The 26,507-nt window shown below is 40.3% G+C and overlaps 3 protein-coding genes across 11 annotated transcripts in view; all 3 read right to left on the minus strand.

The window, feature by feature from the left end:
• The window catches only part of LOC115578266 (gastrula zinc finger protein XlCGF57.1-like), a 34,685-nt gene extending 9,247 nt beyond the window's left edge, over positions 1–25,438 (minus strand). Inside the window, exons 1-3 of one of the 9 annotated variants that reach the window (XM_030411145.1) lie at positions 25,403–25,438; positions 16,781–16,929; positions 745–2,636 (exon numbers count right to left, since the gene is read on the minus strand). In XM_030411145.1, the coding sequence (XP_030267005.1) occupies positions 1,493–2,636; positions 16,781–16,905 (1,269 nt within the window). In that variant the 5' untranslated portion in view covers positions 16,906–16,929; positions 25,403–25,438 and the 3' untranslated portion in view covers positions 745–1,492. Of the gene's footprint in view, positions 1–744; positions 2,637–2,722; positions 2,872–12,661; positions 12,918–15,515; positions 16,001–16,026; positions 16,930–18,527; positions 18,894–25,402 lie in introns of those variants that run through there. The other 8 variants (XM_030411142.1, XM_030411144.1, XM_030411143.1 and 5 more) reach the window with 8 other exon arrangements.
• The window catches only part of LOC115578271 (zinc finger protein 501-like), a 95,333-nt gene that overhangs the window by 64,903 nt on the left and 3,923 nt on the right, over positions 1–26,507 (minus strand). The gene's annotated exons all lie outside the window — the stretch shown is intronic.
• Positions 19,445–25,533, minus strand: LOC115578258 (zinc finger protein 569-like). The gene is made up of 2 exons (XM_030411113.1): positions 25,403–25,533; positions 19,445–24,069 (listed from the first exon to the last, which is right to left on the minus strand). The coding sequence occupies exon 2, from the start codon at positions 24,004–24,006 to the stop codon at positions 20,938–20,940; it is 3,069 nt and encodes a 1,022-aa protein (XP_030266973.1). The 5' UTR covers positions 24,007–24,069; positions 25,403–25,533; the 3' UTR covers positions 19,445–20,937.

The raw sequence follows: 26,507 nt of genomic DNA on the forward strand, positions 1-26,507 counted from the left end.
TTTATTATTATAGAAATAACCCTATTTTATTGTATTCCGTAGGTTAAATGTTTTTTACTCTGTCTTGTCTTATTTGTGTCTATCGTCTCTGAGACAAAGTACGTTTTTTTATGTTCCCAAACATTTCAAGAAAATTACAAAATAAAAACAAGTATTAGCAGTCCAAAGAGTTAAAACTGTAAATGTCCAGCAGAGGGCGAACATGACACATGTAAAGATCTTCAGACAGCCTGCAGGCTGATGTTCAGACACACTGAAGCTGTGAAACACTTTATTTAATTTATTTAAGAACAGATTTGAGGTACTTCAACAAAAAAACAAACAAGAACATAAGAAAATGCAAATTATAATGAATTAAACATAAAAACATCACAGACTGACGGAACATAGTTTCCCAACCTACGACACCCGTCCTTCAGGTTTTTGCTTAAATGTAACAATAAATACATACATTACATTAAACAAAATCTTTTATCATCTTATGAGGGAAGAACTACATGAAAGTTCCTCATGAGTATTTCCAGAGGGATCTCTGTGGAGGGGCCCGACTCCTAGGATGGAAACCACTGGACTAAAGTAGATCCAACACTGACTCGGCAGTTTTAACAATCTAATAATGTCACATAGAATCAGATAAACTTTAAATACACAAATCTGGTCATTTCTGTGTGGGCTTTTGACCAAGAAAAGAATAATTATGAATCCAGTGAGCTAAAAACAGATAAATAATAATCCAGAGCAGACCAGAATACAATGACACTATTTTATTGACTGTTATTCTTTACAAACAAGGACAGAACTACATAATTCATCAGATTTGCTCTGTGCTTCATTGCCAACATCTGTTTCTTTAAAGGAGTAATATATAAGAATTTATGTTAAAACAGCCGCCACATTTCCACTGAAGTGAAAACATACATTTGACTTCACATAAAATAAAGAGATCCAAATGAATAAAAATCTGGCTGATTCATCTACAGTAGTAAAGAGAACAACTAGATACAGGATGCATCCAACAACAGTACAAACTACATACATGTACTCATGAGATACATATCTTGTGTATATGTGAGGAAACTCTACTATGAGCAACAAATGTAAACAAACTCTAAGAAGGTGAAATTAAATGAAACGTTTTTATTCAACTTTCATTTTCCATGTTTTACCATCCGGCTAACACAATCAGGTTCTCTAAGTGACTCTTGTCTCATAGAAACCATCATAAGTACAGAAGGTATTAAACAAATACATAACACAGTGATGTCCCTTCAGTCTGATCTGGTCTTAATAATATTCAGAGTCCTCTTAGTCTGAGACCGAGACGAGACTGAGTAAAAACGAAATCGAGTCTGAGACAGAACATTCAAAAAGTTCAAGACTGATGTCAAGTCCTGCAAAACAACCTCCAAGTGAATGTTTTGTCAACAACACTTCAGCTCATTTCTCGACTGACGTGTCATTTGTTGTTTCAAGTGAAAATCTTTCACTACATTCAGAGCAGCTGAACGTTTTCTCCCATGTGACAAGTCATGTGTCGTTTCAGATGTCCCTTTAGTTTGAATCTGATACCACATTCAGAGCAGCTAAACGGTCTCTCCCCTGAGTGTACGACCATGTGTTTTGTCAGATTTCTCTTTAGTTTGAATCTTTTACCACATTCAGAGCAGCCAAACGGTTTCTCCTCTGTGTGTACGACCATGTGTCGTTTCAGACTTCCCTTTTGTGTAAATCTTTTACCACATTCAGAACAGGTAAACGGTCTCTCCCCTGAGTGTATGACCATGTGGTCTGTCAGAGTTCCCTTTTGTATGAATCTTTTACCACATTCAGAGCAGCTAAATGGTTTCTCCCCTGAGTGTATGGCCATGTGATACCTCAGATGTCCCTTTAGTTTGAATTTTTGACCACACTCAGAGCAGCTAAATGGTCTCTCCCCTGAGTGTATAGCCATGTGGGACGTCAGATGTCCCTTTTGTATAAATCTTTGACCACACTCAGAGCAGCTAAATGGTCTCTCCCCTGAGTGTATGGCCATGTGGGACGTCAGATTTACCTTTTTTATAAATCTTTTACCACATTCAGAGCAGCTAAATGGTCTCTCCCCTGAGTGTCTGGCCATGTGGTACGTCAGATGTCCCTTTAGTTTGAATCTTTTACCACATTCAGAGCAGCTAAACGGTTTCTCCCCTGAGTGTATGGCCATGTGTAATGTCAGACTTCCCTTTCGTGCAAAACTTTTACCACATTTAGAGCAGCTAAACGGTCTCTCCCCTGAGTGTTCAGCCATGTGTGGTGTCAGATTATCCTTTTGTTTGAATGTATTACCACATTCCGAACAAGGAAACGGTTTCTCTCGAACGTGAATTCTCGTGTGAATCATCAGCTTTTGACCACCTCTGTTACCACAGTCTTCCTTGTCTGAACTAGATCCTACACTGACTGAGACGTAATTTTTTATCTGAGAGTTTAAATCTGACTGAGAACCTCTGGTCTCCTCCCAGTCAACATCACTGACTTCAGTCTCAGGTTCAGAAGAGACTTCAGTCTTGTCTTCAGTCTCAGGATGTAAATGTTGATCTGAATCTGGTCCTCCACCGTCCTCTCCACTTGCTTCTGTCTCCATCTGTTCAGATTGACTTTGATAAAGAGGTGAAGTCAGAGATTTCTCATCATCATCATCATCATCATCATCACTCTTTACAGGGACAGGAGTGAAGGTGACCTTGGTGAGGTCAGCCTCCTCCTGGTTGGTCCAGAGCTCCTCCTGTTCCTCTTTAATGTGTGGGGGTTCTGGTTCCTCCTGGTCCAGACTGGAGCTGCACTCCTGCTGCTCAGGGGGAACCTCATCTTTGATCACCGACTGCCGGACGTCTGCAGGACAAAGGAGACAATCAGACAGATATTGTGGGAAAAACAACAGGAGCCAGGCTGGATCACTTTGGGATCATTATAGATCCACAGATTCTTCTGTTTTGTAGCTGGTGACTGTTTCCAGCTGGACATTTATCATTAAGCCCATAGTTTGTCTGAATGACGACAGGAAACTCTTGGCTGTAGTTTGATCAATGTGCTCTTTGCAGCGTTGGTGCTGGATTAAATAAAGAAGCAGCCTTGTCACTGATATGTTACCAGTTCCTTTGCTGAGGTGTCATTTATGTATAAAAAGTCTGACAGTAGTTTTATTCAGTCACCCCTCACTCTCTTAAGATTTTCACACCAGTGCAACAAACCCCCACTACCATCCCTCACACACCTCGTCTACATACTCACTTGAATCTTGTGTCTGTCTATTTATCTTGTTGTATATATTTTACTGTTGTTGTAAATATTGTCACTATTTTATCTACTTTCACACTTGTCCATTTTGTATTTATTTGTCAAACTAAAGCTGCTATCTGTGTTTCGTTGCATTTTCTGAAACAATGACAATAAAAAAAAAATCTACTCTGTTCTAAAGTGTCGTTACCTGTTGAAAAGACTGAAAACACAGTATAAAAGTGCAGCATAAAATCAGTCACATAGCATCAATAATCTGACTTCAGGTCAGTCTGGGGACTGTTCACACTGTCATACAGCCTTAAGTGAAACATGCAATATTCCCCATTTGCCCCTCATAATCTTTATTCACATTATTTATTAAAAGTCAGTTTTTCTCCAACAGCTTCCTCGTCATGTGACCCACTGACTCCAAATCAAATGCTGCAATGTTTTCCTCCTCTGGTTGAATGAGACACACATCTGTTTATTGGATTTTAGTGCTCCTCACATTTTATACAAAACATTCTTTAAATGAAAATCAATACAGTCTACCATTACTACCATTACACACGGTCTTGTCAAGGGGGAGAGTGTGGCAGGAAGTGCATCATTGCATTTCCCCCTCAGAGGTAAGGGGAGGGGGTAGCGAAAGCAAAGATTTTAGAGTGTGGAGTGATACGAAATACGCAAATCAGAGGCAAAAAGGCCACTTTCCTTGACGACGGTCAAATATGCTTAGCAGCATTAAGAAGAGCCGCGTAATAACGGTTATTAATCGGTTAATGAGCGTCGGTTATCGGTCATAAAAAAAAATTTAAAATGTGCATCCCTAATATAGATATTCGTTTCTTTTCACATTCAAAGAAAAGAATGGCAGGTAGAATTTTCCCCCAGTCTGGCGCCCAACTTAAGACTTAAGAGTATCTGTTTTAGCCCCTACGCTACAATGTGACCCAATGGACTTCCTGTTGCACAGTGTGGTACTGAAGGCCATAGTGTTACGTCACCCCCAACACTGTTAATGGCAGTTAACTTGTGACGTCATGATTTACTTTTAAAAGCCACGTTACTCAACATCATGTTGTTTCTGCGGTTATGGTTGAAAGTAGGGTTGCCAACCGTCCCTTGAAAAACGGAATCATCCCATATTTAGAAACAAAGTTACACATCCCGTATTGAGCTTAAAAGGGACGCACTTTGTCCCGTATTTCCATGAGAATCAAAATGGTCTTTAAAATGTCAACAGAGGGGGTCACTTGATGTTATTAATACGGAAGGTAAACTTTGTTATTTGCTTGGAGATTTTAACATCAATCTTATCAATACTGAGAACCATTCTTCTACTGTTCATTTTCTAAATGTGTTACATTCATCCTATTTGTTTCCTCTTATTGACAAGCCAACCAGAGTGACCTGTAAAACAGCCACTCTTACTGATAACATTATAACGAATACATTTGATTATCCAGTAAACTCGGGAATATTATATTCTGACATTTCTGATCACTTTCCTGTATTCCATATCACTACAAGTAATGGTTTCAAACACAAGGCCCCCAATGTCAGAACAGGTTTCCGTAAATGTAATGAAGATAACATCAAACGCTTTAGAGAAATGCTTGAAATAGTAAATTGGAATGATGATTATGATCAGCAGGATGCCAACAAAGCCTATCAATCTTTTATTCATCTGTTCAAGACCGTATTTAATGATTGCTTTCCACTTGTAAGCCTCAAAATCAATAAAAGACATGGTTTTAATAAACCCTGGTTCACTACTGGATTCTTAAAATCCTAAAGGAAGAAAAACAGATTATATTAAGGTTTATTTCTAATCCAACTCCACAGAACTCTAACACATATAAAAAAAATATAGAAACAGGTTCACTTATTTACTTTGTATGGCAAAGAAGAAATACTATTCTGATAAATTCAAAGAATCTACTAACAATATAAAAAATACATGGAATATTATTACTGAACTATTAAACAAGAAAAACTTCCATCCCAATGTACTGATGGCAAGTCCACATTCTCCAATCTCTCTGACATAGCAAATGATTTTAATAATTTCTTTGTAAATGTTGGTACCACTTTTGCCAAGAAAATCTCTCCATCTAATAACTGCCCTACAGATAATATTACTGCTGTCTTCTCTGTCCTGCAAAACTTCGAACCACCCACAGTTAATGAAGTGAACAACATCATTGTAAATCTTAATAATTCTGCAGGGGGTCACGACGAAATCAAGGCTAAGCTCCCAAAGGAAGTAGCTCCCTTTATTAGCAAACCTTTAACACATGTCTTTGCTGTGTCACTAAAGACTGGGGTAGTCCCTAGTGATCTTAAAGTGGCAAAGGTCTTACCTCTTTTTAAAGAAGGCGAACCCAGTGTTTTTAACAATTATAGACCGATTTCTATCTTACCATGCTTTTCCAACGTCCTGGAAAAGTTAGTTTACACAAGAGTTATTACACACCTCAATGTAGTGTTGTCACGATACCAAAATTATGACTTCGGTACGATACCTGCCTAAAATATCTCAATACCAATACTGAAACGATACCGCGGTGGAAACTGAAACATCATCAAAAGTAATGGCATAAATTTTAGATGACAGAATGTAGAACTTAAAGGTCCCATATTATGAAAAACTGACTTTTTCTGGGATTTGGGGTGTTATTGTGGGTCTATGGTGCTGCCACACACCTAGAAACTTTTTTGAGTGAGATACAGATATCTAAAGGGGTCCTGCCTGCAGTTTCCAGATACACCAGTCAAATTTCCTGCTGCTGTCGACGTCGACGGCAGCTGATTTGCATATGGCTACCCCACTGCCCCTCCCTTCACCGCACGGTGTCTCCACCCACCAGGTACAGCTACCGTCTGGGAGATCCGCCATTACGCTATTGAAATCACCATGTCCAAGCTCAAGGAGAAGTGCGCTGTTGTTGTTTGCAAGGACCAGCACAAAACACTCCATCGTCTCCCAGCTACAGAGGACAAAAGAGCAGCATGGATTGAATTTATTTTTGAGGCCAATGTCCCAGCTGAAGTTGGCAAAAAACTGTTGGTGTGTGTGAACCACTTTGACGCTGACTGTTTCACCAACTTGAGCCAGTACAAGGCAGGAGTAGTCGGCAGACTTGTACTCAAAGGAATACTTGCAGACCAAGGACATGTAAGTATACAAATAATGTGCTGTGTGTTCCTGTAGATAAGGCTGAACTCGTGCCTGATGTACTGTGTGTTTTACCATTGAGAACAAGGTATGGTTAGCAGCTAACCGCTAACGTTAGCTTCTCTGACCACACAAGTTAGTGCTACAGCAGAATCACTCTGTGTATTACATTTCTGATCTTGCACATTATGTAATGCGCGTCCTAGGTAAATGTCTGCATGTGCAAGTATTTAGCTGTGTTATTTAGCAATTTTACACGAACTAACCAAGCAGCGTCACATAGTACCAGCTAATGCTAACCGCGAGCTTCTAGTTCTCGATCAACAGTCTCCACATGCAAACCCAGAGACCCGGTCGGTAAAGCGGTATACACACACCCTCCACCGGGTCTAAGTTTTCAGGATTTTGTGAAATAATGCATTTGAAAACGTTTTCTAAGTTGGAATATGTTGGCATAGGCCGGGGCAAAACGAGTGTACTGCTGAATGCTACACAGAGTTTAACGTTAGATTATCTGCCCCAGCCCGACCCCGCCGCTATCCCCGGCCGGGACAGGCTGGGCCCTTGACCAAGTAATCCTGATTTTTTTTATTTTAATAACTCAAAATAATGACCATATTTCCAGCTAGAAAACGCGCATCTCTCTCCTCCCTTCATTTTTGTTTTGCTGCGTGGTGTTACACGCGAGTTATCCTCATGGTAAAAACGTGACTTGAGACGTACGTGACATCACTCCCCGAGACGCAAGAAGAAAGCAAGAATATATATTTTTACTAAGGAAAATGATAAAAATAATTGTAATGCACAGTGACTTGAATAAATAACTTTGATCTGATCACTGGTTTGGAAATGTTAACGCATTAGATTACTCGTTACAGAAATAAAGAGGTCAGGTTAGAATAACGTAACGCGATGCAGCCTTTAGTGCTTGAATTATACTGTAACAGTGCTGTCATGTGTTACTCCTGTGATTACTTGTTGAGAACATTTGCCCATTTCTTGCAATTGTTTTATGTTTTATTGTCTTTTTACTGTTCAAAACACTACCCGGCTGCACTGCATTACAATGAGAATGCTGATAGAGGACAAGCTACCACATCATCAGGAGATCCTCTTTTCAAACTGAGCTTTCCAAAGTCCAGGAAGGGAGAGTGCAGAGCCAAACCAGTGAAGACAGGCATGACATCCTGTAAGTTTTACAATCTTTTATTTGAACTTCTCAAATTAAAATAAACATGGACACACAGGCATCACACAAAAGGTTGAAAACAAACACAAGCACTTAAAATCTGAATTCTTTTAAGATGTTTTCAAAATAAATAATAATAAGAATGTATAAATAAGAAGTAATTAAGTAATAAGATACACTTTACAACACTGCAGCACAAGGCTTTTTGGTTCTACTGCAATTTTCCTGTAAACATACATATTTGTTTATTTCACTGCAGACTGCGGTGATGCACTGTTGGACCTGATCTTCAAGAAGGTTTTCCAGGACCCTGCCCCATATGTGAAAGAGGTGCTGAAACTAATAATCCCTGAAGACCTCTCGACAACGCAGACAGGCAGCACAACTCTCACTCTCCACCCCAGAGAGCTCCAGCACCAGCTTACAAAGCTTCTGTAGGCTATATTGGCTGAACACAATTCAATATAAAGTCAGCACTGAATGTTCACATCCATGGCAACTAGATACTTTCTTTGTTATTATTTTCATATTGATATTTAAGTTTATATATAAAGTCAAACTGTTTCACTTCAGATATTTATTTTCTTGTTATTATTTCATTCATGTCAACACATGTTTACAGATGTTTCTTACAATAAAACATCTTTCCTAACTGTTCTGTGTTTTCATTGTTTGATAAGTAATTTTCATGGTAATAAGTAAAAGATAAACTATAAGCAATGTAAGATAGAGGAATCAGTTATGTACTTTTCATCATAACACTTTTGCGATAAATGAATAGTATTTATGGGACCAAAAGCTTACTGCACTATTCCCCTCAAACGTAAAGGTCCATAGTCTGTCCGATAAATGTAAAGTGCATTCTGCAGTGCAGATACATTCAGGCAGACACGTTACAGGCCAGGAGGGTCCACCATGCATGATGGTGGCTCAGGAAGCTGCTGTAGTCTTCGTGTAACCTAGAATTAAGGAAAGGTAAGTGAGTGACAATAGATTAGAGAAAAGATAGACTGCAAAATGACAACCATGTTTGCCCAGTGTTCACACTTAATTGTGGTATTTCCATGCAGCAGATATTCTCAGGTTGTGTAGACATTTGTACACAGTTGCCACAGGAACACCTGCTTTTATGCAGAATTTTTATTATTCATTGTAAACTATAATCGCTAATCACGTCGCATTGTTTCTTTGGTAACATAACTAAAGTTTATAAACCGTTGTAACTGGTTAAAAAACAATTCTACTGTTAGAGAGGTGATGGGAGGCAACTGTGGCTTACTGAAAACTACAGTTGTTGAAAATTGCTGGCAGTAGCTAATTACAGGTCGTCACTGCAAATAAGAACAGGTTCTCAATCAACTTACCTGGCTACATAAAGGTAAATAATAATATGGGGTTACGCTTTGTCTTGTAACGGCTATTGCTAAATTGCATCCGCGTTACAACAACTGGACAGCAGTAAACACCAGCCGAGGTTTGGCTAGCTTTATGATGTAAACACTGGAGGCAGGAGAAGGGGGCTGTTATCTGTAACTGCGGGGCAGACGGCCAGTAAGCTCGTAAGACTTTCGTTAGTCTGCAGTTACATAAAAGTAATGTCGAGGTAACAAACTTAACTACTAACCACTGAGAAACATCAATGTTCATTCTTGGCTGCTTACTTTCTTCTGGAGCCTTTTGTTCTGGGTCCGACCGCAGTCTGTTGTCCAGCGGCCATTACTTCCTGAAACTCCGCCGTTGCCATGGTCACATGATGCCGTCCTCACGTCTTCCGCAGGCAGGAAGAGGTGGGCGGTACCGTGGGCGGCGCGCAGTAGCTCATTAGCATTTAAAGGGAAAGGCATTGAATCAGGCCACCTGGAGCAGGGCTGTGAAACTGGTGTTTCAAGAACCCTGCTGTGCTCAATCCTTCAGCTTATTTCGACCAAAGCATGTTACTAACATTCCATTTAGACTTCAAGGAACCATGTTAAGAGGCAGAAATTACCATAATATGGGACCTTTAAGAAGAAACACTGTGCAATATACTCTTTGTTTACTTGGCTGTCATTCATGTGAAATTGATTGACAATGTTTTGTAATTCCTGTGAAATGGATTCAGTGCAGTCAATAAATTCTGAATTTCTTCAGTGACACAGATATCGTGATGTATCGTGGATGAAATTTCTTGCAATATGTCGATTATCGCAGAATCGCTGTATAGTGATATTATCGTCATCGTGGGCAAAATATCGTGATAGTATCGTATCGCGAGGTACCTGGTGATACCCAGCCCTACATGGGACTGTTAAACAGTTAGCTTTACCCCTGACTGCCTCGTGCAGCTCTGATGGTGAAAATAATTGCTAGTCACAAAAAAACAAACAAAAAAAAAATCGCTTGACTTACATCTGGGGGATAGTTAACGTTATGTTATCTATTGCTAACCTGCAGGCTGCAAAAATAGAGACCCGAATGGGAAAAAGAAAATATGTGGCTGGAAAAAGTGTAGATAACGTCTGCTGGCGTAATTTTTCTGTAGCCCATGGTTAACTGTTTGACATGACACAACATGCTTCTAGTGGTCGACACATTAAACACGTGAGGGACAACCAGGTGGACCCTTGACCGGTTTGTTGTCCACCAGGCAACACCAGAGGCAGATATGGTATGTAAAAAAAAAAAAAAAAAAGTTTTTTAAGTCCAATAAATGTCAGTATTTTATGGAAAAATAAATTGTTTAGTGGAATAAACACATCCAACTGATAGATGAATACATAACATAGATCAATAATACATAAAGGTAATACATACATCAATAATAGATAAAGACTACACACTATACTGTATACATACATATATAACCTTACACGTCAGTTCAAACAGTCCATAGATAGATGGAACGTGCAGAATTTGCACTGCACAGGCAGTTGATACACTACACATATTACACATCTATTGTTTTCTGTTATTTTATACTGTCTTGAGTTAAGCAGGAGAGTTCTGTTAAATAAATATTTATTTTATTCTGTCAAGTTAAGCAGGACAGATTTCTGTTAAACGTATATTTTATTTTGCACCAAAAAAATAAATTGTTGAATAATAATTGTTTTTCTATGCAGGGCTGTAAACTAGCGGTCGCCACTCGCCAAATGCGACTAAAATATTCCCCATGCGACTTAATTTTGGAGGGATACATGCCACGGGGCGGGTAAATGTTTGTCCCGATGGTCGTGCTCTTGCAATAAATTATGCATGATATAGCAAAACATTGTACTAGCTGTAAAGTGATAAATTATGACGGTAGCAAACGTTAGTGCTAAACCGGTGATGTGTTGTGTGTCGCACTGAAGTAGCTCCCCCGACGTCACCGCTGTAGAAAATAGTTCCCCTCAGAAGCAACGTAGCGTGCGCGTCACCGCTCTTTAAAAGTTTGGCGCAGTGATTCGAGTGCAGCAATGACGACACCTCTAACCCATGAGCTGAGGGAAGTTGTACTTAAGTTGCGCATAATTTCTAAACGACTTCCTTCAATTAGGTTTCAGTAAGATAATCAAGTGGCTTAATATGAGAACAGTTGTCACGTCACAAAACGTGTAAAACCTTGGGTCTATCAAATCCAGTGTAAATGTTATTATGGTACAGTCGCCACTGACAAGTCTATTACAGAGCCTGATAGTTAATTAATGAGTGTTTCCTTTGTCAAAGTTTTGCACTGTTAAAGTTTTCAATTTGCAATGTAATGAAATTTAATTAATAATATTAAAATGTATTTCTAAATAATACTTTGACCTCTTTTCTAAGCATACATAATACTGTTATCTCCATGAAAAGTACTGAAACAGATGTACATGCAACAAAAAGAGGCAATTTATTATTTGGCCGGTAGATTCTTTCATCTACCGGTCCCCTTGGCAGGTGAGCCAACAAGTTAGTTTACAGTGTAGTTTCTGGGCTTTCTTCATCAAAGGTGTCGGTGTGGAGTATTGGTCACTTTGGTGGATTGAGGGTCCATCTATCCAATAGTAGAAAGAGAAGTTCACCTGCCTCTTTCTGTACATTATCTAACCTCCGCTGAGGTCACTTCTTGGAACTCACAGCCTAAAATGGACCGGATTGTCTCTTCATGCTTATATGGAAACGTATATCTTAAGTCAGCTCTAAACAACTAGTATGGGAGATAGATTCACCTTTAATGCTCCATATGGGGCTGTCCTCCAGCTGAACTTCAACGCACACACACACACACACACACACACACACACACACAGAGCTGTTTAATGGCTCCGGGGCCCCTAGATATGTAAACATCCCATCAGCCATCTGTCTTACCTCACAGTAAGGGAAAACAACTATCACTATTAAAGATTAGCTCTGAATGTGTAAGTGTGCAGACACCTCAACAGCCCTGTTTCTATGTATACGTATTACTCAAAAACATGCATCGAATTACATAACTTTACATAACTTGTATCAGACTTTCTGTTGATGTAACTTGTAAACTGTGAATTGTTGCTCTTTTCTGTACACGCAACATCTATTGCATGTCTGTCTGTCCTGGAAGAGGGATCCTCCTCTGTGGCTCTTCATCAGGTTTCTGACATTGTTTCTTTTTACCCTGTTAAAAGGTTTTATTTTCCATCAACATGTGAAGTTTTTCCTCACTCGAATCGAGGGTCTAAGGACAGAGGATGTTGTTCACTGTACAGATTGTAAAGCCCACTGAGGCAATGTGATTGTGATTGTGATTCTGGGCTATATAAATAAAATTGATTTGATTTGAATTAAATTCACAGTCGAGTCAAATCATTTAACAATCGTTTCACACACAAAAAGCAGCAATTTATTTATATATTTTTTTTTTTTTACCAAGGGGGGGTTGGGGAGGAATAGGTGTCCCTTATTTATTTTTCGAGAGTTGGCAACCCTAGTCGAAAGTAAACTAAAAAAGACTAACTCGAAACGTTTTTACGCGGGAGCTCCATCTTTTAAAACATTCTGTAGGCAAATTGTAAAACTGAACCGAGTGTGAAGCAGAAGTGAGCAGAACCGACCTGTTCTGTGTAACTGGACCTGAGGCTGGAGAACAGCGTCCAGTAGTTTCCGTTGTCGACACAGTTCCTCCTCGTACTCTGCTATCGTTCTTTCAAACAGCTCAAATATCTCTTCAGCAGCCGCAGTTAGTCGCTGCTTCATAAAAACTCTCAGCGTTTGGACTTTAGACATTTTCACTGACTCACACGAACTTTGTCTGCTCTCCATCACACACTCGACGGGACTCGTTGCCAATGTAAACAACACGCTCGACGCCGTTTTGTTAGCGACACTAAGCATAATCACTTCCGGGTATCACTTCCGCTCACCCGTCAAAATAAAACCTCAAGTTTTACTCACAAGTCAAGCAGACCACATATTACTACATAACAATGAGACAACTAAATTATAAATTACTTAAATTATTCTAACTCTCCGAAGATTACAAGACAGATAAATAAGGGCATTCCTCATTATGATTCACATTTTGGACATTTGGCATTTAGCTCCCCCAGCTGCCCCCCTGCTGCTCCTCTGAGCAACCACCTCTGGATACAAAAACTACTTAATTACTAGAGCACTGTGACCCCTATGACCCCCTCTCCTGCACTGATGATCCACTCGACCATAAATTACTGTGCACATAAACACTTGTCTGATCTATGCATCTGTTTATGAGTCCTAGGCACTGTGACTTTCACTGTCATGCAGCAGAGCACTAGCAGGCACCAGCACACAGTTGATTAAAGTCAAGACAGTCATTTAATTGCTATGTACCAATGAACTGTATTCCTAGTGCAGTTTCTGGGCTTTCTTCATCAAAGGTGTTGGTGTGTCATATGTTGATAAATGATTCTGCGGAAGCCAGGCTGGTGGAATGTTAGAGCAATCTTTATTGAAAACAGATCTCAATGCCAGCATCCGTCCAGGCACGGCTGTTACCCGGGTTTCTCAAATTTATGACAAAGTTCTGCCCAATGCTTTGCTCTCTGCTCTAACAGAAATCCTATCGCCTTTGATAATGGAAATCTACAAAGTTCCACCACACTTCTCCGCTTGTGCGGGCCTTTTTAAAGTCTAATTCCTCGCATCGTCCCACTTATTCCAATTGGTCACTTTGGTGGATTGAGGGTCCATCTATCCAATAGTAGAAAGAGAAGTTAACCTGCCTCCTTCTGTACATTATCTAACTTCTGCTGAGGTCACTTCTTGGAACTCACAGCCTGAAATGGACCAGATGGTCTCTTCATACTGATAGAGAAATGTATATCTTAAATCAGCTCTAAACAACTGTCATAAGAGATAAATGCAGTTTTATTGCTCCATATGAATCTGTCCTCCAGCTAACCTTTAATGTACACACACAGAGCTGTTTAATGGCTCCGGGGCCCCTAGATATGTAAACATCCCATCAGCCATCTGTCTTACCTCACAGTAAGGGAAAACAACTATCACTATTAAAGATTAGCGCTGAATGTGTAAGTGTGCAGACACCTCACTAGGCAGGGACGTGCACATGATTATAGAGGGGCGGGGACTCAAAGTCAGAAAAGGGTAGTACGTGCGCACATAGCGCAGGCCAAACTTTTTTTCAGGCCTTAATAACACAAGATGTAGATTAATTAATGTAAAATTAATAAACATAGTACTTATAGAAAGCTAACTTCTTAGCTGTGTATCCTGTGTAGCTGTGAGTGACATGTAACTGCCATTTCTTTTGTGTCAACATGAGTTTATTGACATTATCATAATACTGAGGTTGAGAAGACATGCAATTCAGCTGCAATTCTTAAAAAGCAATAAAACACTGATTTATTATTAGGCTATTTATTGGAGGGCAAGTGCAAACTAGAAATACGGGCTACAAATCTACAAATGCGACAAAACCAAGAAATGACTACTGTGACTGTTAGTATGAACAACAATGTTTACAACAGCAAAGTCACAATGAACTCAATATCTGGAAGAAGTTTAAGATTTGTGGCAGATAAACAGCCACACAGACAGCTGTCAGATTACTCTTAACTCTCATTAACAAGCAGTTAACTTAGCAAGGACAAATAATCACTCTTCTGAAATATGACTCATATTTAAGCACGTTGAATAAGTGAAAGGCGACTTGTTAGCCCTCACAAGGAAGTTATGTTCATGGATGTATAAGTCACAAAGGTTCAAGTCGCTCCACTGTCACGTCTCATCTACGTCTCTCTCTCTCTCTCTTTGTCTTCAAAATAAGAGCTTTACATTGCACCCTATTGGAGTGTAGAACTGGGTTCTTGGCGGGGGGCTTTTAATTTGAAATTAGCGACCGTTCGTAGCGGACAGAGAAGGCTTTATAGGCTCAACACACTCCCAACACCATATTACGCATGAAATGGGTACAGTAGATAACAGTGGCGTTTTTATACCACCTTTTTTTGACATCCCTTTGCACAACAGGATTTTATTTATTCATTTAAAAAAACAAAAAGGGCACTTTTTAATAGGAGGTAAGAAGGGCAAGGGCTCAAGCACCCCTTGGGCCTTATGTGTGCACGTGCCTGTTCCTACGACCAAACTACACAATTCATTGATTTGCTCTGTGCTTCATTGCAACAGCTGTTTCTTTAAAGGAGTAATATATAAGAATTTATGTTAAAACAGCCGCCACATTTCCACTGAAGTGAAAACATACATTTCACTTTACATAAAATAAAGAGATTCGCATAAAAATCTGTCTGACTCATCTACAGTAGTACAGAGAACAACTAGATACAGGATGCATCCAACAACAGTACAAACTACATACATGTACTCATGAGATACATATCTTGTGTATATGTGAGGAAACTCTACTATGAGCAACAAATGCAAACAAACTCTGAGGAGGTGAAATTCAATTAAAATGTTTTTATTCAACTCTCATTTTCCATGTTTTACCATCCAGCTAACACAATCAGGTTCTCTAAGTGACTCTTGTCTCATAGAAACCATCATAAGTACAGAATGTATTAAACAAATACATAACACAGTGACGTCCCTTCAGTCTGAACTGCTCTTAATAATATTCAGAGTCCTCTTAGTCTGAGACCGAGACGAGACTGAGTAAAAACGTAATCGAGTCTGAGACAGAACATTCAAAAAGTTCAAGACTGATGTTGAGTCCTGCAAGACAACCTCCAGGTGAATGTTTTGTCAACAACACTTCAGCTCATTTCTCGACCGACGTGTCATTTGTTGTTTCAAGTGAAAATCTTTCACTACATTCAGAGCAGCTAAACGGTTTCTCCCGTGTGACAAGTCATGTGTCGTTTCAGATGTCCCTTTCGTATAAATGTTTTACCACATTCAGAGCAGCTAAATGGTTTCTCCCCCGAGTGGTTGGCCATGTGGAACGTCAGATGTCCCCTTTGTGTAAATCTTTTACCACATTCAGAGCAGCTAAATGGTTTCTCCCCTGAGTGTATGGACACGTGTTGTGTCAGATCTTGCTTTCGTTTGAATCTTTTATCACATTCAGAGCAGCTAAATGGTCTCTCCCCTGAGTGTATGACCATGTGGTCTGTCAGAGTTCCCTTTTGTGTGAATCTTTTGCCACATTCAGAGCAGGTAAATGGTTTCTCCCCTGAGTGTATGGCCATGTGTTGTGTCAGAGTTCTCTTTTCTTTGAATCTTTTACCACATTCAGAGCAGCTAAACGGTCTCTCCTCTGTGTGTACGACCATGTGTTGTGTCAGAATGTACTTTAGTTTGAATCTTTTTCCACGTTCAGAGCAAGGAAACGGTTTCTCTCTAACGTGGCTCCTCGTATGAATCGTCAGCTTTGACTTTTGACCACATCTTTTACCACAGTCTTCCTTGTCTGAACTAGATCCTACACTGACTGTGACTTCATTATTTATCTGAGAGGTTAAATCCGACTGAGGCTTTCTGGTCTCCTCCCAGTCAACATCACTGACTTCAGTCTCAGGTTCAGAAGAGTCTTCAGTCTCGTCTTCAGTCTCAGGATGTAAATGTTGATCTGAATCTGGTCCTCCACAGTCCTCTCCACCAGCTTCTGTCTCCATCTGTTCAGATTGTCTTTGATGAAGCTGTGAGGACAGAGGTTTCTCTTCATCATCATCATCATCACTCTTTACAGGGACAGGAGTGAAGGTGAACTTGGTGAGGTCAGCCTCCTCCTGATTGGTCCAGAGCTCCTCCTGTTCCTCTTTAATGTGTGGGGGTTCTGGTTCCTCCTGGTCCAGACTGGAGCTGCACTCCTGCTGCTCAGGGGAAACCTCATCTTTGATCACCGACCGCCGGACGTCTGCAGGACAAAGGAGACAATCAGACAGATGTTATGGGAAAAACAACCGGGGGCCAGGCTGGATCACTTTGGGATCATAATAGATCCACAGATTCTTCTGTTTTGTAGCTGGTGACTGTTTCCAGCTGGACATTTATCATCAAGCCCAATAAATAAAGAAGCAGCCTTGTCACTGATAATTTACCAGTTCCTTTCCTGAGGAGTCATTTATTTATAAAAAGTCTGACAGTAGTTTTATTCAGTCTGTGCAAGAACAAGAAGGAGCTGTTTGCTAAAGAGCTACAGGCAACAGGCTGCACAACTCAGTGAAGAAACCAACTCCTTCTCACTGATAAATGGTATCAGGTTCTCTGTTTTCACTGAGTTTAAAGGTGACATATTGCCAAAGAGGCACTTTAGCTCTTCAGTCTGACAACAAGTTGTCCTCCATTGTCGCATCAGTCAGCTGTCATTACTCTCATCATGTTACGAGTGAAATGTGACTCCTGCTACTTTGTGCTGCAACTCTGCTGCTGCACAGATGCCTGCAGCAATTCGTAACTGTTGCTTCCATCAACGGACTAAGTTTATGTTTTTTTTAAGCCAGACTACAGTGAGCAAGTAATGTTGGTGTAACGATACGACCACCATGTCGATCATCAACCTTTGGCCTAAGGTGATATGGTACCGTGTATACATATTAACTATCTTATGATGAAACACGGTGTTAGTAAAGTTAGTTGTAGGTTGTGATTCGACATGGTCGGAGGATCACACTTTAAGAAGCATCTTGTCCACTAACCAGGAAATCCATTCTGAACACTTTGTTGTTTACAGGACTACAATCAGGTTAAAGTGTTGTTATCTGTTGAAAACACTGCAAACACCATTACATCACAAAATGTTCATCCTGTCGGCCTTGTATTTGTTTCATGATCGTTGTGTTTGGGGATCGTTATATCAGCTGAGTGCAGGGCGCCCAGATGAACTTGTGACACAACATTCAACCATCGATCAGACGTAATAATCCACTGTTTTCAAACACTTACTAAATGTCTCTCAGTAATCTGACGTCAGGTCAGTCTGGGGACTGTTCACACTTGTCATCCAGCCTTAAGTGAAACATGCAATATTCCCAATTTGCCCCTCATATTCTTCATTCACATTATTTATTAAAAGTCAGTTTTTCTCCCAACAGCTTCCTCGTCATGTGACCCACTGACTCCAAATCAAATGCTGTAATGTTTTCCGCCTCTGGTTGAATCAGACACACATCTGTTTATTGGATTTTAGTGCTCGTCACATTTTATATAAAACATTCTTTAAATGAAAATCAATATTGTCATGTGACCCAATGGACTTCCTGTTGCACAGTGTGGTCCTGAAGGCCAGAGTGTTACGTCACCCCTAACACTGTTAATGGCAGTTAACTAGTGACGTCATGATTTACTTTTAAAAGTCACGTTACTCAACATCATGTTGTTTCTGCGGTTATGGTTGAAAGTAAACAAAAACGGCTAACTCGAAACATTTTCACGCGGGAGCTCCAACTTTTAAAATATTCTGGAGGCAAACTGTAAAACTGAACCGAGTGTGAAGCAGAAGTGAGCAGAACCGACCTGTTCTGTGTAACTGGACCTGAGGCTGGAGAACAGCGTCCAGTAGTTTCCGTTGTCGCTCGTTCTCCTCTTGTGAACGACACAGTTCCTCCTCGTACTCTGCTATCCTTCCTTCAAACAGCCCAGATATCTCTTCAGCAGCCGCAGTCAGCCGCTGCTTCACCAACAAGCTCAGCATTTGGACTTTAGACATTTTCACACAGTCACACGAACTTTGTCTCCACACGAACTCCGTCACAAACACCGTCTGCTCTCCATCACACACTCGCTCTGTTAACAGCTAGCATGCTAAGCTAACGTGTGTAGAAACAATGTTGGCATGACGACGGGACTCGTTGCCAACATAAACAAACACACTCGACGTCATTTCGCTAGCGACAGTAACATAATCACTTCCGGGTGTCACTTCCGCGCGCCCGTCAAAATAAAACCTGAATTTAACTCACAAGTCAAGCCGACCACATGTTATTACATAATAATGAGACAAAATATCAAACGGTATTTGAATCCTTTAAATGATCATTAAATGATTTTAACTCTCCGAAGATTAAAAGAAAGATAAATGTGGACATTCCTCATTATGATTCACATTTTGGTCATTTGATGTCTTTACTTCTCATTGTGTTGTCACCTTCTGTGCCAAGTAAATAAGATATTAACCTACTCATTATATAATCTATATCTATTGCCATAGAATTAACCCTATTTTATTGTATTTCATAGTTTTAATGTTTTTTACTCTGGCTTGTCTCATTTGTGTCTTTCCTCTCTGAGACACGGTACGTTTTTTATGTTCCTAAACATTTAAGAAAATAAAAATAAGAACAAAAGAGTTAAAACTGTAAATGTCCAGCAGAGGGCGAACACAGCATATGTAACGATCTTCAGACAGCCTGCAGATTGATGTTCAGACACACTGAAGCTGTCAAACACTTTTATTCAATTTATTTCAGTACAAATTTGAGGTACTTCAACTTAGTACACAGCAGCTGAGATATAAACTGAAAATTAGATAATGTTTCAGTTAAATAGAAGATTACAGCAGAGGACTGATGACTGATCAATCACACAGAAATCAAAATAGATAATTTTACAATTGATACATTTGATCTGTTGTTTTTCTACTCACAGCCTCCCTGGATATCAAAGAGGACGGATGGTAACAAGTCCACAAATCAGATTCATGATGATTCAACGTACATGATTACACGTCTTTTCTTACTTGATGGCACATAACTGTCCTTGCCCTCAATTAAACTGTTGCTTCCTCTGTGTTGTTCCTTGTTGTCACTGGTTTTGTTTCTTATTTGGTGAACAGCAGTTCAGGTGTAGAAGAGATTTAGGACTTCTTAGGGCTGCTTCTGTCTCGTGTCTGCAGACTCACAACTCTTCTGTCTGGACCATCTTCACATATTTGTTTTTTTTGCTTGTGTGAATACTCACTTTGACCACAAGAGGCTGAAGAGCTCGTCTACCTCATGTTCTAAATGGGATTTAAAGCATTTATGTTTTCTTCCAGTGTTTGGGACACAAACTCTGCTCAGATCATGTGTATAATGATTTAAAGGACAAGGCCAGGTTTCCCCAACCCAGCTCAACAGCTGTAGAGCCCCCTGCTGGAGCTCCCTGATGGTTATAATGGCACTTTGAACATATAGTGACAATTACAGCCATAAACTACGATGTAACATGTAAAAGCTCATATATCAGAATGAGGGCCTGTTCCTGTTGATCTGATTTGCTGATAAACCACAATATTCCACCCATGACAGCAGATTAGCAGCATTTATAACATAAAACCTGCTGTCACACAATAGACTTATCTTGTGTTTAGTGTGCACAGAGAAGATCCAAACTCCCCTGAAAGAAAACTTTAATGCTTTAATCTTGTTCAGAACACGAGGTAGTGCTGCACTTCAGCCTATAGTGGTCAAAATGAGTATTACGTAAACAAACACTTTAAAAATTTGTCCTGTCAAAACTCTATCATTTTTACACTCGGCTTCTCACATGAAGGGAAAAATATCACCTGTATTTATTTATAGCTCTGCTTCAGACACTTCCTGAAAAATTACATCAATAAGAAATAAAATAATAAATACAACTTTTAAAGTCATAAACAGTCAAGAAAAAGGAATTTAGATCAGACTTCAGAAATGGATCACCAAAATAAAAAAAATCCTCAATTGACCTTCACGGGTTCTCAAGGTAAAACTTTATAAACTTTGTGAAACTGTCTGACAAATTCTTCGTTATTTCGACCTCCTTATAAATCAAGCAAATGTTCTACATGTTTTTTTCTTTCTTTGTGTAAAAACGTTGTGTCTGTTTGCCTCAGTGATGAACTTTTTTTTAGGAAACCAGAGCAGGAAAGTGAGATCTAATTACAGGTGGTGCACTCATGATCGGATCATTCAACAGATGTTAACACCGAGTCCAAATTCCTTCCATGAGGCTGTGAGGAATTACCATCACATTTGTGTCTTTTGAGCTGATAATGCCAAATGAATCTTTTGTCACAGACGGTGCAGCTGAAACTTTTCTCCCCGGTGTGCGTCACCATGTGTTCCTTCAGACCTCCTCCTTGTGTGAATCTTTTCCGACAAACTGGGCAAGTAAATGGTTTTTCTCCCGTGTGAGTCCTCATGTGTCTCGTCAGATTGTAATTACGACTGAATCTTTCACCACATTCGGAGCAGCTGAATGTTTTCTCATCAGCTTTGCATCTCAAGTCACCTTTATTCTTCCTCTTAGCATTTGAACCTGTCTGATCCATGTTTTTATTCTTGGTGTCCTTCCAGTCACCACTGTCATCACTCTCAGGTTCAGAAAAGTCTCCAGTGTTTTTATTATCATTATCAGGATGTAAATGATTATCTGCATCTGAGTTCCCGGCTAGTTCTGGTCCTAAACAGTCCTCTTCATTATTTTCTCTTTTCACCTGTTCAGTTTGTCTTTGATGAAGCTGTGAAGACTGAGGTTCATCTTCATCATCTTCTGCACTTTTAACAGTGTCAGGAGTGAATGTGAACTTAATGATATCTGCCTCTTCTCCCACTTTAAGCTGCTCTCCCTCTTGATTGGTCAAGACTACATTAAGCTTTGAGGACTCATCACCACACGTGTGTCTTTTGAACTGATACAACCAGGTGAATCTTTTGTCACAAACGCTGCAGCTATACGGTTTCTCCCCCGTATGGGTCATTGAGTGTCTTCGTAAATCTCTCAACCGAAAGAAACGTTTGTTACATTGAGAACAACTGTACGGTCTTTCTCCTGAATGGCCTTTCAAATGGAACTGCAGATGTTGCTTCTGACCGAAGCTTTTACCACAAACTGAACAACTGAATGGTTTCTCTCCTGTGTGAGTTCTCATGTGTGACTTTAAATATTTACTCTGTGTGAAACTTTTATTACAGACTGAACAGCTGAAGGGTTTTTCTCCTGTGTGGGTTCTCATGTGTAGGACTAGATGCTCCTTTCGGTTGTAGCTTTTACCACATTCAGAGCAGCTTACTGATTTCCTTATTCTTAACGATTTGTCCATAGTGTGAATTTTCATGTGTCTCATAACAGATCCTCTGTATCTGAAACTTTTCTCACATACTGAACAGCTGTAAGGTTTCTCTCCCGTATGACATGTCATGTGACGAATTAAGTTTGTTTTCCGAGAAAGTCCCACACCACAAATTGAGCACTTGAATGGTTTCGCACCACATTCAGAGCAGCCAACTGGTTTCTCTACAATATTACATTCTACGTTATTTACTAGGACATTTTCTTTGTGAGAGTTTGAACACGTGTGAGGCTTTCTGGTTTCTTTCCAATCACCAATGTGATCAGTCTCAGGTTCAGAAGGGTCTTCACTTTCACCATCAGTATCAGGTTCTAAATATCTATCTGGATCTGATTTACTGGCTGATTCTGGTGGTCCAAAGTCCTCTCCATCTGCTTTATTTTTCATAAGTTCAGTTTGTCTTTCATGAAGCTGTGATGACTGAAGTTTCTCTTTTTCTTCTTGGCTCCTCTCAGGGACAGGAGTGAATGTTCCTTCAAGCTGCTCTCCCTCCTGACTGGTCGAGAGGTCATGAAGCTGTGAAGACTCGTCACACTTGTGTCTTTTCAGTTGAGTCGGCCAAGTGAATCTTTTGTTACAGATGTTGCAGCTGAATGGTTTCTCCCCGGTGTGGGTCCTGATGTGTAACCTCAAATGTGCAGAGAGTGAAAAGCATTTTTTACAGAGTGGACAGCTGTACGGTTTCTCTCCTGTGTGAGTTTTCAAGTGCGTGTCCAGACCGGCCTTCCGGGTAAACTTTTTACTACAAACTGAGCAGCTGAATGGTTTCTCTCCTGTGTGACTTCTCATGTTTGGCTTTGATTTCTGGTTATATCCTTTACCACACTCAGAGCAGCTAGATGGTTTGTTACCAGTATCACATCCTGCTTCTCTTACAGGAACTTCATTCATTTTCAGAGAGTTAAAACCAGTCTGAGGTTCTTTGGTCTCCTTACAGTCTTCATCACTGTCATCACTGCCAGCTTCAGAGGAATCTTCAGTTTTGTCATCACTATCAGGATGTGATGGTTTAGCTGAACCCCAGTACCTGTTTGGTTCTGGTCCTCCACAGTCCTCTCCATCAGCTTCTAGTTCCACGTGTTCAGTTTGTCTTTGGTGAAGCTGTGAGGACTGAGGTTCCTCTTCATCATCATCTTCACTCTTCACAGTTTCAGGAGTGATTGTGACCTTAATGATATCAGCCTCCTCCAGCCCTCGAAGTTGCTCTACCTCCTGATTGGTCCAGAGTTCATGTGGCTGTGAGGGCTCACCACCACATTTGTGTCTTTTGAGCTGAAACTGCCATGTGAATCTTTTGTCACAAATGCTGCAGCTGAATCTTTTCTCCCCGGTGTGTTTCGCCATGTGTTCTTTCAGACCTCCTCCTTGTGTGAAACTTTTCTGACAAACTGGGCAAGTAAATGGTTTTTCTCCCGTGTGAGTCCTCATGTGTCTCGTCAGATTGTATTTACGGCCAAATCTTTCGCCACATTCGGAGCAGCTGAATGTTTTCTCTTCAGTTTTACAGCTCAAATCACCTTTATTCTTCTTCTTAGAATTTGAACCTGTTTGAGGTTCACTCGTGTCCTTCCAGTCATCACTGTCATCAGTCTCAGGTTCAGAGTAGTCGTCAGTTTTGTTATTTTCAGTATCAGGTTGTAAATGTCTATCTGGATCTGAGTCCCAGGCTGGTTCTGGTCCTCCACATTCCTCTCCACCAGCTTCTGTTTTCATCTGTTCAGTCTGAACTTGATGAAGCTGTGAGGACTGAGGTTTCTCTTCATCATCTTCACTCTTTACAGTGAAAGGGAACTCTGTGATATCAGCCTCCTCCAGCCCTTGGAGTTGCTCTCCCTCCTGACTGGTCCACAGCTCCTCCTCCTCCTCTTTAATGTGTGGGGGCTCTGGTTCCTCCTGGTCCATAGTGACGCTCCTGAGGAACCTTTTCTTTACTCACCAACAGCTACTGGACGCCTGCAGGAAGCACTGAAAAAAAAACACATTGGGGAAAGCTGTGATTTCATGTTAACTAGCAGTGTAACAGTATAAAGGCTTAAGTTTATACATGCATTGCTCTGATAGAGCTCAAGCTGCAAAGACTAACAATCATTGTTGTTCACGTTTATTGTTTTTTACCCAAACCATGATTGTTTGCGACACCTAACCAACGGACTTCTGAAAACTTCTCAAAATTTGCACCCAGTTGGAACTAACATTAATCTCCTCTTATGTCAAAGAGAGACGGATGTATTTTTCTGTTTAGTAAAGAAAATATGTCCTTTCTTGACATTTTTTTAGTTTAATTATTGATTTATTAGGCTTAGTAATGACCTCACTTCTGTTACATCTCCCAGCTGAAACTACGGGGCTATCAGACCATCACAGAACAGGACAAGTCATTTCTGAAAGTTTTAAACAAAAATTCCCAACACATCTTACAAATTGCCCCTTTAATGCTATTTGTATTATCAGGTATGCATGATAATTGTCTGCCTGACAACAGGCATATATTTCGGATATTCTGATTATCAAATTAAAGCCAATAATTCCCCCAATCCACTGTGTCACTTTAAAGCTGGTTTGCTAGACGTCACAAACAGCTGAGTGATGGAGAGATGAAGTTCTTCCTGTTTCCCTCATTAACCCTAATTGATCAAACTTTTCTGTGGTACTGAACGAAGAAACAGATAAAGTACTGATCCTGTCTGAACTGTGTCTTGAATCACATGACGTTTGTCAGTTTGTTGTAGTTTTGTGTTAAAGCTCAGTGAACTACATCGTCTCAACAACATGGCACCAGAACCAACATGGAGCCAACTGGGTCAGAAAAGGTCCTGAACAAGATGCACGACACAATAAATCTGCTCATATTGACAACTGCAGTTCTGGTTCTGGTTCAGTTCTGTGAGCTGCTGATATACAGGAGCAGCTCTACAATGTTTAAGTTAAGAGACGACGTCACTAACCACGCTGACGTCTTTATAATGACGTAATTTCAGTCTGACGTTTCATTACTTTGATGACAAACTGACAGACATCGTGTGTGTGATTCATAACACAATTAAAACAGGATCAATACTTTATCTGTCTGTCTTCAGTCACTACCAGACTAAAGCTTGATCAATGAGGACCATGAGGAGAACCGGAAAGGGGTGGGGCTTCAGCTCTCTATGACGTAACAGTCGTACGTCACAGACACACTGAACCGTGTCAGCGTCATTAAGTTATGGTTAAGTTGAGAATACAGCCGCCCTCCTGTTGTACAAGAGGCTGCGATGACGTCAGTATTAACACCCCAGAGGAAGTAAACAGAACCGACCTGTTCTGTGTAACTGGACCTGAGGCTCGGAAACAGCGTCCAGTAGTTTCAGCGACCAGTAGTTTGCGTACGACAGTTCCTCTTCGTACTCTGCTATCGCACTGTTTACAGCTAGCATGCTAGAAGCTAACTCGTGTAGCTTTGCAGGCTAACAGGGGATCAGCCCGGTGAAACAGCACAAAGTCCAGTCACACACGGTGATCAGAACACAGAGGTTCTGATGGAGTGGCGCTGTTCGGCTCACACACACTCTGTGAACACAGCGACGGAGATCTGTGTCTGCAGGACGCCATCTTGGTTATCAGCGTAAAGTCAGCGGCAGTAAAGAATGTAAAACATCCGGGCCAGATTAGTTGCGTAACTTCAAAATAAAAGTCCAAATGTCAAAATTACAGGCTGACTCAAAACGACACATGAAAGAACATAAAGACACTTTCTTAAGATTAGAAGGATCAAATGAGCTGTAAATGAAATCTACTGAGACACAAGCAGTCATGCCAGATTTGAAATGGTAAGCTTTCATACAAAAGGCTTCAAATTATTATTATTATTTGGGGGGAAATGAGTCTTGCTTGAGCTAAAACAAGAACTGCTTGACATATATGTGCAACATAAGTAAGCTAAGGTCGCTGTTGTGTGTAGAAGGGTTCTGCCCATGATTCTGACAACTGTTACTCTCATGCTCATATTCTGCATGACAACAGTTACGGCCATAAAATAAATACCTGGACGTATTCGAGGACAGCCACGTTTAATCATGGTCGACTATACTGAGCATGATTGATTTACAAGAAAATCCTCTGAGGAAATTAATTAAAATGGGACAACATCGATAAGGTGAGGTTGTGGTCAGTATCATTATTATTATATCACATTTGTGTTTCAAATAGGAATAATAATGAGGTGTAGTCCTGGTTGAGGAGGAGGAGTCTGCCTGATAATGTAAGTTAATTATCAAATGTGATGTTATTCGTTCTCAGAGTCTGACAGGCGGCAGGATCAGACGTCTCAACAAAGAATATTTATGGAGGAACAACAGTTGGCGTACCACAGGCTCGACTATCAAATACATGTACATCCAACCACTTTGTGTTCAAGTGGAGAC

The sequence above is a fragment of the Sparus aurata genome, unplaced genomic scaffold, assembly GCF_900880675.1.
Source record: "Sparus aurata unplaced genomic scaffold, fSpaAur1.1, whole genome shotgun sequence".
In the NCBI taxonomy this organism is placed as follows: Eukaryota; Metazoa; Chordata; class Actinopteri; order Spariformes; family Sparidae; genus Sparus; species Sparus aurata.